Source organism: Gastrolobium bilobum, unplaced genomic scaffold (genome assembly GCF_033153095.1).
Source record: "Gastrolobium bilobum isolate Gb01-03AN ecotype WA unplaced genomic scaffold, APGP_CSIRO_Gbil_v1 utg8591, whole genome shotgun sequence".
NCBI lineage: Eukaryota > Viridiplantae > Streptophyta > Magnoliopsida > Fabales > Fabaceae > Gastrolobium > Gastrolobium bilobum.
In genome coordinates, this window is record NW_026897887.1 from 358,203 (window position 1) to 372,515 (window position 14,313).

The window sequence follows — 14,313 nt, forward strand, 5'->3', positions numbered from 1 at the left end:
ACATTTGACTCTTCGATATCTGCTATGACTACTATAAATACATCACTAGCTCGTGATCTTTCAATGCTACAAAGGTAGCATACTTTATATCTACTTAATTTATTGTGTAAGGGCCAAGTTTGTGTGTTTCTTGCGTCGTGGTCTTTCAATGCTAGAAAGGCACGTAGCATAATATCTACTATATATAAATGTATCTTCTGTAAGAGCAACTTCTTAATTATCTAAGAATTCGGATACCATGGACGAGAATGGTACCTCAAATAATGCACCCAAGAACAAGTGGAAACTGCCACTCTTAGTTTTCTTCAAAGATGCAAGGTACATATAGGTATATACGTTATTATTTCATAAGTGTTTGTTTGGGGAAGTAGTGTAATGCATGCTGACAAAAAATATATAACATGATATATTATACCAAATACTAATACTTAGTTCAATTAATGTGAATGTAGACTTGTTTTCAAGATGGATTCCCTTGCTAAGGAGATACTAGGGATTGCATTCCCCGCTGCACTTGCTGTTACTGCTGATCCCATTGCTTCTCTGATAGACACAGCATTTATAGGCCACTTGGGTACTTTTCCTTGTCATAAAAATTCTCACAATTAATCGGTCCTGCAAACTGAGTGATATATACTAGTTGCAAGCTCTACTTGTCATAAACCGAGTTGTAACAAGAATCATTATAGCACTCTTGCTTTTAATGATAACCTTTTATTTTTCATTTTGTGTTTAGGGCCCGTGGTACTTGCTGCAGCAGGAGTTTCTATTGCTTTGTTTAACCAAGCTTCAACGATTACCATATTCCCTCTGGTCAGTATTACAACTTCCTTTGTGGCTGAAGAAGACACTATTGACAAAATCAATACCTCAGCAGCGGAAAAGCAGATTGCTGAAAACGTTATGGCCAACTCGAACGAAGTAATACCCGATGATCTAGAAAAAGTTGTTTCCAAAGAGAGTACTCAGACTCCAACAGAATCTTTGGCTGCAAGTGCTGACACAAACGAGCTCATGGCAACAAGTTTTGTAACTCAGAATATGGAAAGAGATTGTATCTTACAAAATGAGATAAATAATGGAGATGGTACTTACTAATACCGAACACCAAAAAAATTAGGTTAAACAGAAAATTATAATTAAAAATAAAAACTGCATGTTCTCATTCACAATTATCAAAATAATTTGTTTTTTCAACAATCCTTAATTGGTCTCGAACATTTTTTCTTTATATAGTGTAATTAAACTCAAAAATATAAATTAAAAAAATGTCACTGAAAATAAAAAGTAAATGCCTGAAAACTCATGGAAATAATTCCGAAACCTGACATTTTAATTCAATAACAAATGATTTCCTTATCAGATGCCGATACAAATATATGCAAGTCTGGTAGTAGTAGTAATAAGAGAGTGTCAATAGCAGGAAAGAAGAAGCGACACATTGCTTCAGCATCGACAGCACTACTTTTTGGTACAATACTTGGCCTCCTTCAAGCTGCAACCCTTATATTCGCAGCCAAACCTCTATTAGGTGCGATGGGTCTGAAACCTGTAGGTATCTTCATCATCAAGAGTATATGTTACATATCTTACTTCAATATATATATATATATATATATATATATATATATATATATATATAGAATACATTTGTCTAAGCTTTTACTTAGTGGAGCTATTTGTCCTTTGTGTAGGGTTCTCCTATGCTAATCCCTGCTGTAAAGTACTTGAGATTGAGATCCTTAGGTGCTCCTGCAATGCTTCTCTCCGTTGCCATTCAAGGAATCTTTCGAGGGTTCAAGGACACAACAACTCCTTTATATGTCATTGGTAAGTTCAAATGATCAATTGTCTTGGAATAGATCAGCCTAATTAGAGAGATACAATCTGAGAGCATAAAAAAAAGGCATAAATTTAATCTTGCAAGTCAAATTTAGTGGAAAAATGTTAATTTCAACTGCTTCAACAAATGATATAAAAATATAAAATTACAAGTCATGGATTTGATCATTGTCGTTCTATATTATTAATAAATAATTAAATATTTTAACTTGTTGATGTGATTGATTTACAACATACCGAGAAAAGAAGAAACTACATACGATAATTAAGATGGAGATCTTTTCATTTGTTTTCAAATTATTTAAAATTTCCACTAACTTGGTTCATTTGTGAATATGGTTTTATTTAGTTTCCGGATATGCATTGAATGTGGCTTTGGATCCAATACTTATTTTTTACTGCAAATTGGGCATTAGAGGTGCTGCCATTTCGCACGTGCTTTCCCAGTAAGTCTTACTTTGTTCTCTCCTAATGATGTTCAAACATTTTTGTTCGCAAAAATTCAACTTACAAAAATGGTGATCCTAATTTTAGGTACACGATGGCGTTGGCTCTCTTGGTGATATTAATGAAAAAAGTGTATCTCCTACCTCCAAGCATTAAGGATTTACAGATTTTCAAGTTTCTTAAAAACGGTATATATGTAGTGGAGAGCATTTAACACAGCATATCGGTTTTAGAGTCTAGATTATTATTGAAATCTCACTCTCCTTTTTATAAAATAAAAACTAGAAAAGAGTGATAAAACTAGTCTTCTAGACTGTACTCAAATAGCAGCATACTAATCAAATATATGTTAATCACATAATAAGCTAGCATTTACTTAAGTTGGAATTTGTTTTCAATTTCAATAGGAGGTCTTTTGTTCGCGAGAGTAGTAGCAGTGACATTCTGTGTCACCTTAGCAGCATCATTGGCAGCAAAGCTAGGCTCAATTCCTATGGCTGCATTTCAAACCTGCCTACAGGTCTGGATGACAACATCTCTTATTGTTGATGGTTTGGCTGTTGCAGTTCAGGTACGAAAAACATTTTTTCTTGGAACTGTGATGTACCTTATACATTTAACTTCTCAAACTCTTTCTAAAAATTCACATCATGAGTATTATTACATGGCTCACACAGACTATTCTAGCTAGTTCCTTTGCTGAGAAAGACTATAACAAGGTGGTTGCTGCTGCAACAAGGACACTGCATATGGGTTTTGTTTTAGGAGTGGGGCTATCTCTTGTTGGAGTTGGATTGTACTTTGGAGCTGGACTCTTCTCCAAAAGTGTTCTTGTTGTGCACATTATCAGAATAGGCGTCCCGGTATGTTCCTTGTAAAACAATGTATTCAGTAATGTTTTTTCTGTGCGATTTTCTACTTATTTTGTTTATCTTACTAGTTTGTTGCAGCTACACAACCAATCAATTCATTAGCCTTCGTCTTAGATGGTGTGAACTATGGGGCCTCTGATTTTGCTTACTCTGCTTACTCCTTGGCAAGTTCGCATGCCTTTTTTTTTTTCTTTTTTCTTCTTCATCATGAGTCATGCATCTCTATGCAAATTTATTTAGTAATTTCCTATGCTCTTTGTTTCAGGTGATGGTATCATTAGCAACTATTGCTTCATTATTCCTTCTCTACGAGAGAAAAGGTTTCATTGGGATATGGATTGGACTAAGCATCTATATGATTCTTCGCATGATTGCTGGTGTATGGAGGTAAACTTTCCTCACGTTAAAAGCAAGCAACAACCATTACGTTACAATTTCTTAGCCAAATGTACTTCAAATTATTTATGGTTCTATTGCTTTCAAAGATTTCATAATCCTATATTCCAAGGTTGATAAGCATTTCAAGAACATGTTTGAATGGGCTTTTTTTTTTCTTTTCTTCAAAAGCTGTTTTTTTAAAGAAAAAAAAAAGTATTTTTCGAAAAAAATCTGTTTGGATGTCAAAAAAAGCAGAAGTCATACAAAAAAGTTAAAAAACCTACTTTTTTTCGAAAGGTAAAAATTGTAGTTTTTAAAAAAAACAAAAGTCAAAAGTCAAATATTTTTTTCAAAAATCAAATATTTTTTTTAAAAATCTAAATAGTTGTAACTTAGAAAGTACTTTGGAAGTGATAAAAAAAAACTTTCTTAAAAAGTAAATACAAATGGGCTCTAAATGCATTTGCAGGATGGGAACAGGAACAGGACCTTGGCATTTTATCAGAGGCCGCTCATTGTCTCGATGATGTCTAACAAAGAAAATTTCATTGTTGGGCACATGTTATGTATCACTTTTAACCATTTAGGATAAGTTCTCTTATTGTAGACATGACTATTTCTCAGTTCTGTTGTTATAATCTTATATCTTTGACTGCTCATTTACACGCGCAAGTCCTACATATGTTCGTATTATAGTAATCTCTCTCTCTCCCCCCGCCTCCTCTCTCCTATGATCCTCTATTTATTGTGATTTTACTGTATTTGAAATATTCTTCTTGCTAGCTATTGCGTGCACGAAAGCTCTCAGTATATCAATTATCAAGTTAGACGTAATTTATATTTTTGAAATATATGAAAATAAAAAATATTTATATTTCTTCACCCAATTGGTCATTCAAATACTACGAATAGATTACATTTATAATTTTTTTTTACGAACGTTACAAATTACACTATGTACTATTTGAAGTACAGTAAATTATTTTTAAGAGTATATATCGTAATTTGTAAAAATTTATAAATAAAAAATTTGTAAAATATTAATATCTTACGTGTCACCGTATTTTACTTATGAAGGAGTAAAGTAATAACACAAAAAGCAACTAGCTAGCCTAGTGGTGACAGGTATAGATAGTTGTGTTAAATGACGTGTGTTCTAGTTCTTTTGTCATTCATTCCAAAAACTAAAATAATAATAAGACAAAATGACTAAGGCCAATTTGGATGAACTTATGAAAAAAAAGGGACAAAAAAGACTTTTTATGTCGTGTTTTTTATAAAAGTTAAAATTATTTAAATTTTAAAAAAAAATATTTAAATTTTAACTTCTACTTTTTTTAGAAATTAAATTTTTAGCTTCGAAAAAAAAGATTTTTAATTTTTTTTTTTTTGTGACTTCTATTTTTTATTTTTTTTAAATAAACATATAAACAGATTTTGGAGTAAGAAAAAGCGGTTTTTGGAGAAGCCCGTCTAAACATGCCCTAATTTGATAACTGTTTTATATCTTCGAAATACTAATTTGTGAAAAAGTAATCTTTAAAAAAATAATTTGATGACACACTAATATTTGATGTATTAATTTGGTGATTGACGTCTTTGAATGACCTATTAATATAAATATAAATTGGGTGATTGCGAATTAATAATTATTTAATGAATTTGATTTGAAAAATGATAACCGTTGATTGACAGAAATCCACGGTTAAGATGTGATCGTAACATTGTGCGTAACATTATTTGTGTGTCACAATATCCTATCTCTATTTTAAATAATATACATTTTATGATGATAATTTTCATTTAATAAATATTGTGTCAGAGAATTAAAAAAAAAGTGTAAATACTATTTTTGGTTCTCAGCAAATTTTACGATGTACGCTTTAGTCCCTAGCAAATAAAAAGGTCCATCGTGTTCCTAATAAATTCAAAATGGATCCATTTTAGTTCTTTTAGGGACTAATATGAGTCTTTTTTTAATTTGTGAGGGACCACGATTTCAACTAAATACGTCCATTTTAAATTTCTTACGGATCACAATGGACTTTTTTATATGTTAGGGACTAAAAGGACATCGTGAAATTTGCTGAGGACCAAAAATGTATTTACTCAAAAAAAAATTGTTTACTAATTCTGCCAATTTGTAGTCTGCCAAAGAGAGTGGGATGATTCCATCGACGAAGCCCATGGCCACGGTTCCCACTAATTTCAACATAGCCGCCACCGTAACGCCAGATTTTCCGGCAGTAGCATTGGCTGGACGAGAATACATACACCGCAAATCGACGGCGAGGATGGTTATGGGATCGAGGCGATGAGAAAGAAACTCACGCTTGATCTTAAGACAGTGGCGGAAAGGATGAGAAACGCAATTTACGAAATAAATTGGAAGTTTATTTAGAAAAATGGGTTAAGTCATGATCCATATGGGGTGCAGTATAAAGCTCGATTAATTAGTAATCCTTTTAATTTAGACTTGGATATTTGTAAATTGATTAGTGTGGGTAATAGTGTAGGCCTAAGTCATATGCCCATGATTGGAAGGGGACTATAGTTAATAAGTTGGCTAGTTGGCTAGGTCCCCTCTGCATTCACAGTGTGTTAGAAAACCGTCACTCCACAACTTGCCCCATCGACGGTTGTAATCAGGGAGTGGTGTGAATTAAGATCCTAGTCTTTCCACTGCAGGAGCATCAGATTAAAGAAGAAGTCTTCAACAAGTAAGCTTAAAATTTTTGGTGTTTTAATGTCATATAATCCTATTTTATAAAATTTCTTACACGATGCAGATAGGTTAAAAGATGCGTTGGTAAAAAAACCTAGAGGAGAAGGAGCAAGAACAACGGCCTGTGTTACCTTGGAATCTGAGGAAGAGGCGAGCAGAGTGTAAAGCTGCCGAGTTGAGTATTCATAATGATGATGATGATGATCATGATGAGAATAAACGCAATTGCTCCTCGGCGGTGAAGTTTCTGAAATTAAAAGGTAATTCAGATATGGCGCAAAGGGTAAGTTAACCGTAGAGTTGTCGGAGAAGGAGGTTGCGGAAGATTTTATGGAGATATTGGGTCGTCTGCCACCACAGAGGCCCATCAAGAGGCCAAGAGTCGTGTGCAGAAGAATTTAGATGTTAGTTGCCTTTGCCTTTTGAATTTTGATTATTTCTTTATTTTTTAACTGTGAATCTTTTTTTTTTTTTTAAAGAGTGTGATTTGATTTTTGTGCAGACCCTCTTCCCTGGTTTATGCTTAACAAATGTTACAGCTGATAAATATAAGGTCATTGAAGCCAAGAAGAATGGAAAGGTGCATCACTCTAGGAAACATAAGGGTAGGAAAAGGAAGGGCTAGGGCAAGGAGGGGTCTCTTTGATTACGATTTCACCCAGGATTTTGATGGATGAATAAATGGAATTATTTAGTAATGAAATGGAATTATTTAGTAATGAAATGAAATTATTTTAGGAATTAAATGGAATTATATTATACTTCGATTTCTGTACCCCACTTTTTTTTTTTGTAATAGTGGGACCCACCTATTTTCTCTCTACAATATAAGATAATTATTTTACGTTAAATGAGACTAATAAAACCCTTAAATATATACCCTGTATCTGTTGACTGTTGTAGTGCACAACTGTAACCTCTGATAATCACAAATACCTGAAAGTATAGCTAGTGCGATATTTTCTATATTTAAGATTAACTTTAAGAACTTATAATAAATAATGAAAATTACATTAAGATAGTTCTATTTAAAATGATCCCTATATTAAGATTGATATAATTAAGAAAGTTATGGGATCCATATTTTTTCTTTATTTTTCTTCTCTTTTCATGATCCCGTATAGGTCTCATATACTTTTATTTGTATATAAGAGATAATTTTATCATCTACAACATGAAAAATATTAAACTTAAAAAATAAACATGATTATGTGATAAAAAAGACTTCATAGAAATTTACAATTCAACAAAAACTGTGATACTTTAGACAAAAAAAAATAACAGTTTTGAAAAATTCAAACAAATTTATGAGCTGATTAGGTTTGACATATTTAAGAAATAGAAAAAATTGTAGAGTTTATGAATCAAGTAAAAGAAATTTATAAAAAGTTGAGATAAATGTGCGTTTTATCACATTGTATTGATATATAGGGATATAAATGAGTCAGAAAACCTATCAAATGTTATGGCCTGGTCTATATAAGGCTGTAGGGGTGTTCGCGGTCTGGATTGGATCGGCTTTGGAAACAAAATTCATCTGATCCAATCCCTTCGGTTTGATCGTGTAATCATCCATTCGGTTTAGATTTTTTTTCAAATCTGATCCGATCCAATCCAATTTTTTTCGGTTTGGATTGGATCGGTTTTCGGTTTTTTGAATATCCTAAAATTAGTTTCATGATTATTGTGCAAATAACATCTTTTGTATATATTGGATTTGTAAAAAAAAAAAATTGAAATACAAAAATATCAGTAAACAATACTATAGTTGATGAGACATGACCAAGTTTTTTCTTGAGTTTAGTTGATGAGTTAATGGGTCTTGGGTTTAGAAATTTTTGGGCAATGATTGGAAAAAGGACCAAGTAGGTAGAGGAGAATTAATATATTGGATCGGTTTGGATTGGATCGGTTTTCATCAACCCATCCGAAAACCGATCCAATCCAATTAAAATTTGCGGTTATTTTTCGGTTTTCGATTTTTCGGTTTTCGATTTTTCGGTTCGGTTTTCGCGGTTTGAATCGGTTTGGATCGGTTGATGAACATCCCTATAAGGCTGAGTCTGACCTATTATATCTAGTAAAATAGAACAAGGTCAAGCCTTTAATAAGGCCTTTTTAAAAAGCAGGTCACATGCTTTCTTTTACAATACTCAGCTTATAAGCCTACAGAATGACATATATTATATTATTTATTTTAAATAAAATCATTATTTTAATGATTTTAAATAATAAAATAATATTATTTTAATTTTTTTTAGGCTTAAATAGGCTAACATGCCTAGTTCAAGCTTTCATTTTTTAAATATAAGTCAAATCGGACTTATAATTCAAGCCTACACAATGCTAATAGATCAGGCCTAAAGTATTTTATACAAATCTAACATATTTAAGCCTAAGCCTGATCCGGCCCCATCCATTAGCAACCTTATAATGATATAAATCCTATAACATGAGAGACATTAAACTTATTATAATTTAAAAAATTGTTTATCATTTTAAATCACATAACATTTGTCTAAGTTTAGATGAAAGATGTTGTTTTAATATATATTTCATGATTTTTTATATCCTCTCTCCCGTAAAATTAAAAAGAGAGGGAAAATGAAGAGAGCGAAAGTAAAAAACCAATTATTCACCTACAAGATGTTATTGTATCCAAATAACACAAAAATATATCATTTAAAATGACAAGTATATTTTTTATTATAATTTTGATTGTCTTCTTATTTCATTATAAGGGTTGTACTTTAACTTTTAAAAAAAAAAAGAAATATGTGTTTAATTAATGGAAAATAATTTTTTTTTAACTTATTTCATTAACTTTTTTTTTTCTTATGTTGCTGCAAAAAAAATTTTTTGCAGTAATGGATTATAACTATGTATTTCCAGAAATATATAGTTTTTTTTTTTTTTGGAGGTTGAAATATATAGTTATATAATCTTAAATCTATTTTTTTTTCTTCGAAAGTTTTCTATTGATGTGGAGAGAGAGAAAAAAACTTTATATTATAACTGTATATTCTCGAAAATATATAAAAAGTACATTTCCGTTAATTAATTTTATAAACCACACCGAAAAACATTGAAAATAGTTATATAACAGGGTATAAAAAAATGAACATTCATAAAAGTAATAAAACGCTCATATTTTTCTCCGTACAATAGTCAGTTACAAATCTAATTCTTTTAAGACGAATTAAATATCCGATCAAATTGCCTCTCCCAAAATTTGAATTAACAATTTGTAGATAGCATTTCTAAAATAAAAATGGAGATTTTTAAATTGAAGGGATGCTATATTTATAATATATTTTCGCTTATAAGTTATAACCTCTTGCATCAAATCTTAATAGTTGATTTTCGTCAATCAATTGATTTTAATTTATTGGATAACATTAATTAATTAATTATTGATTCTCAGTAAATTATAAATATCAGAAAATTTAATTGTAAGAAATTATAAGAAAAAAAATTATAAATATAACATCCGTGTGTTCAATTGTTCTCTAGCTAGATACTTATACACAGTTCGCTTTCTATTTCTTCTCCCTCGGGGTGGGTATGTGTGCATAAAGTTTCTTTACCCGTTTAATTTCGTTTGTGAATTTGTCGTTAGTTATGAGGTTCTGAAAGACATTGTTTTCATAAATTTATAAGGCATGAGGTGGCAAAAAAAATTAAAATATTATTATTTTAATAAATATTTATAAATACATAACTGTTTCAAAACTATCTACGAATCTATTGCACTCATTTACGCTCAAATTAGTTGTGACTATTCACGCCCAAATTGGGCGTGATTCCCAAAAAATTCACGCCTAATTTAGGCGTGAATCATCTTGTGTTGAAACGTGACAAAAAAAGTCAACTTAAGAACCGTAAAACTTTGGAAAGCCATTACTATTGACTCAGGTATCCGAATGATGTAATTCTTTTTTTGATTTCACATAAATTTTCGAGATCTACGCAATGACTTCTAATTTGATATATTTTATCTCTCACAAATACAATTCAAATTTGCAATAATTATATTATATAGTGTATTACCAAAAAATTTTAAAAAATTATTATTAATAAGAAAAAAAATAAAGATTTAATTTGTGATTTAAACTCAAAAATCAATTTGAAAAATCTGTATTACTAAAGAAAAAAATTAAATAAATATTCTAAACACTTGGTAGAATATTATATAAATTTGTATATATTTTAATAATTAAATAAATAACCTTGTACACTATTTTTTTTCAAACACTTGGTACAGGCAAAAAAAATTAAAATATTGCTTTTTTAATAAATAATACGAATAAGTTGCCGTTTTGAACCTAATTACGAATATATTGCACTCATTCACGCCCAATAATGGTACTATAACAATAAATTCAAAATTCAAAATTCAAATAACCTCCAATAAGTTGATTGCATTTTGTATTTAATAGGAGTTGACTATGTTTTGTATTTAATAGGAGCTGATTGCATTGTAATTTATGAGTTGGTTACAGATTCTCGCCAATTCAAATAAATTTGCTGGCGTTCTGTATTTAATAGGAGCTGATTGCGTTTTGTATTTAATAGGAAATTTGGTACCATCTTATTTATAGATTAATTAATCCACTTTGGTGCTATCTTTATAGTATCATTGTTGTAAAATTTAATTGTGTTTGTGAGAGATAAAATATATCAAATGAGATGTCATTACGTAGATCATGAAAAGTTATGTGAAATCAAAAAAAATACCTCATTCGACGTGAATAGTCATGTCTAATTTGAACGTGAACTAGTGCAATAGATCCATAAAAAGTTTCGAAACAGCTATGTATTCATAATTATTTATTAAAATAATAATATTTTAATTTTTTTGCCGGCACGAGGTAGTTGAAAAAGTCTTTTTAAAAAATTAAGAGTAGGAGAATCGATATTGTTATGCGACAGTGGTACGAAAAAATATAAAAATATTAAACAAGTATTTAATTATATGTTTATTGGTAGGATTCGTTTTTTCTGAAATAAATGCATATAAATTATTTTCATTAGCCTAAAGTGATATTGTTTTGGCGTGAAAATCAAGATATTTTTAAAATTGTAATTTATTTCAAAGTTATAATAGTATTTATTATTATAATTTTTTAATCTTTCAACTCAAAACGACGTCGTTTTGGGAATGAATATATATAACTTATTTGCATTCGGTGTAGAAGCATTAAAACCTTATTGGTATTGTTTTTTTATGAGAAAAATATTTTTATTTTTGTTGGAGAAATTTTTTTCTATCGCACTCACATAAAAATGAGTAAGTTTATATGTAAATAGAAGAGAGAAAAAAGTAATTTATTTTTGAATTCATTAATTATAATCTAATTATGTTATGTTAATATGCATTCAACGTCATCCAACGTAGTTATGATTTATATGCTAGGTGTTTTACATGATATATCATCTGAGTTAATGCTAAGTAAGTTATATTTGAATTTCTTAATTATAAAATAATAGGATTGCTATTTGAAAAATTATAATTATAAATTACCTATAATATATCAACTTTAATCAATCAGTTAAGTGCTTAACTATTATTAATTCATTAAAATTAAAATTAAAAAATCCAAAATGAAAAAGAAAATTGTGAGCTTCAATCAATTGTAGTTTTTCTTGTTTTAATAAAAACGGACTAAGTCATGATCCATCTGAGGGTGCAGTATAAAGCCCGATTAACTAGTGATTCTTTTGATTTGGACTTGGATATCTGTAAATTGATTAGTGTGGGTAATAGTGTAGGCCTAACCCATAGGCCCATTATGGGAAATGGACTAGGGTTAATAAGTTGGCTAGGTCCCCTCTGAATTCAGAAAACTGTCACTCCACAACTCGCCTAATCGACGATTGCAGAAGAAGATCTAGTCTTTTCACTGAAGGAGCATCAGAGTAGAGAAGAAGTCTTCAAGAAATCAATAATTATGTCTTCAACAAGTAAGCTTAAAATTTTTGGTGTTTTAATGTCATATAATCCTATTTTATAAAATTTCTTACACGATGCAGATAGGTTAAAAGATGCGTTGGTAAAAAACCTAGAGGAGAAGGAGCAAGAACAACGGCGTGTGTTACCTTGGAATCTGAGGAAGAGGCGAGCAGAGTGTAAAGCTGCCGAGTTGAGTATTCATAATGATGATGATCATGATCATGATGAGAATAAACGCAATTGCTCCTCGGCGGTGAAGTTTCTGAAATTAAAAGGTAATTCGGATATGACGCAAAGGGTGCAGTTAACCGTAGAGTTGTCAAAGAAGGAGGTTGCAGAAGATTTTATGGAGATATTGGGTCGTCTGCCGCCACGGAAGCCCGTCAAGAGGCCAAGAGTCGTGCAAGGGAATTTAGATGTTAGTTGCCTTTGCCTTTTGAATTTTGATTATTTCTTTATTTTCTAACTGTGAATCTTTTTCTTTTTTTTTTAAGAGTGTGATTTGATTTTTGTGCAGACCCTCTTCCCTGGTTTATGCTTAACAAATGTTACAGCTGATAAATATAAGGTCATTGAAGCCAAGAAGATTGGTAAGGTGCATCACTCTAGGAAACAGAAGGGTAGGAAAAGGAAGGGCTAGGGCAAGGAGGGGTCTCTTTGATTACGATTTCTCCCAGGATTTTGATGGATAAGTTGACTTTTAGCTGGAGTACTTTTTTTTTTTTCCTTCCCTCCGCCTTTGGATGCTACCATGATTTTGTAATATTTTGTTTTTAAGAATAATACTCTATGCTGTAGTTAGCTGATTTTTTACTCAGCATACCATACCATGTTCTGTATCACAGATTCAGAATTTTAAACTTTTACCATATCACGGTAGTTTAGTTGGTACATGAAAGTTGAGCAGGTGGAGGATGAGAGTATGTGTTCGATCTTTGGGAGGGATTTAAAATCTTAATCATGGACCTATTCCGAACTCTGGATTAGCCCATAGGAAACCAATGGAATTATTTGGGGATAATCTCCACAAAAAAAATTAAAATTTCATTTCATTACTAAATAATTCCATTTATTCATACTCACATATTTGTGTTTGTTGAACTAGTTGGAGATATTATTAAATTATTGATGGATTCTTTACTCAATAGCTTAAGTTTTGTATTGAAATGGTTCTTTATATATGGTATTAAAGTCTATATGACAAAATAATCACGAGTTTGATTCTCATCGGTCTTATTCTATTAATAAACAACTAATAATTGTGAATTTTCTTAGTATATGTAGGAGAAGATCGTGCATTGTTCACCATTCAAATTTAATGGACTCTAGTGTGAGGGCCGAAGAAACGTGTTGGAAAGATATAATATAATACCATTGATGAGAAACCACCTGACTGAGATTATGTTAGGTTCTAGCTTTAGTCTATATGTTATAGGATTAAATCCTATGGGTCGTTTATTCTCACATGAAAATATATATTCATCCCGTTGAGTTGAAGAGATTGATACATGGGTCTTTTGTCTTCCCTTATATTTGTTTAGATGTGGTGTTTTAATTATCATTTTTATTTCGATCCGTGTGTCGATTTGAATTTAAGAAATTTCTTACAATTCATAATCACAATGTTAGCATATATATGATTAACAAAAGCCCCCGAAGTAAGGATAATCACCAGCCAAAAGGATACGAAGAAGTAATTCAAAAATAGGAGGTAATTACCAATTCTAAAGAAATGTTATTATCCACTAACACTGATATTTGAGTTGCATCCTTAAGGCTTACACAGCTTCATGTTTCACGCATCGACTACCAAACAGTCGATAGGATAACTAGTTATTTTGTACTTCAGCCACTTGTCCTATACTGTTCTATTGATCCTATATTTCAGTGTGCATTAAATATAGGGAAATATTACTCACAATCAAATGTTATAACCTCTTACAATCAAATCTTAATTAATGATTTCCGTCAATTTATTGATTTTAATTTATTCGATAACACTTATTAATTAATTATTGATTCTCAGTATATTATAACTATCAGATTGACAGAAAGCAACAGTTAAAATTTAATGGTAAGAAATTATAAAAAAAAAA

The 14,313-nt window shown here is 30.7% G+C and overlaps 1 protein-coding gene across 1 annotated transcript; it reads left to right on the plus strand.

The window, feature by feature from the left end:
- The first annotated feature begins 238 nt into the window (after positions 1-238).
- On the plus strand, positions 239-4,066 carry LOC133311218 (protein DETOXIFICATION 43-like). The gene is made up of 12 exons (XM_061512233.1): positions 239-318; positions 453-574; positions 737-1,087; positions 1,364-1,551; positions 1,695-1,830; positions 2,192-2,288; positions 2,377-2,477; positions 2,697-2,860; positions 2,967-3,152; positions 3,230-3,325; positions 3,427-3,548; positions 4,009-4,066. Exons 1-12 carry the CDS (start codon positions 239-241, stop codon positions 4,064-4,066), a joined length of 1,701 nt encoding a protein of 566 aa, XP_061368217.1.
- The last annotated feature ends 10,247 nt before the right edge of the window (positions 4,067-14,313 follow it).

Bases quoted from the DNA above. Each gene is read 5' to 3' on its own strand.
- LOC133311218 (XM_061512233.1), top strand. From the start codon at position 239: ATGGACGAGAATGGTACCTCAAATAATGCACCCAAGAACAAGTGGAAA. The intron at 575-736 runs GTACTTTTCCTT...TTTTGTGTTTAG, and splicing joins AGCATTTATAGGCCACTTGG to GGCCCGTGGTACTTGCTGCA. The intron at 2,861-2,966 runs GTACGAAAAACA...TGGCTCACACAG, and splicing joins GTTTGGCTGTTGCAGTTCAG to ACTATTCTAGCTAGTTCCTT.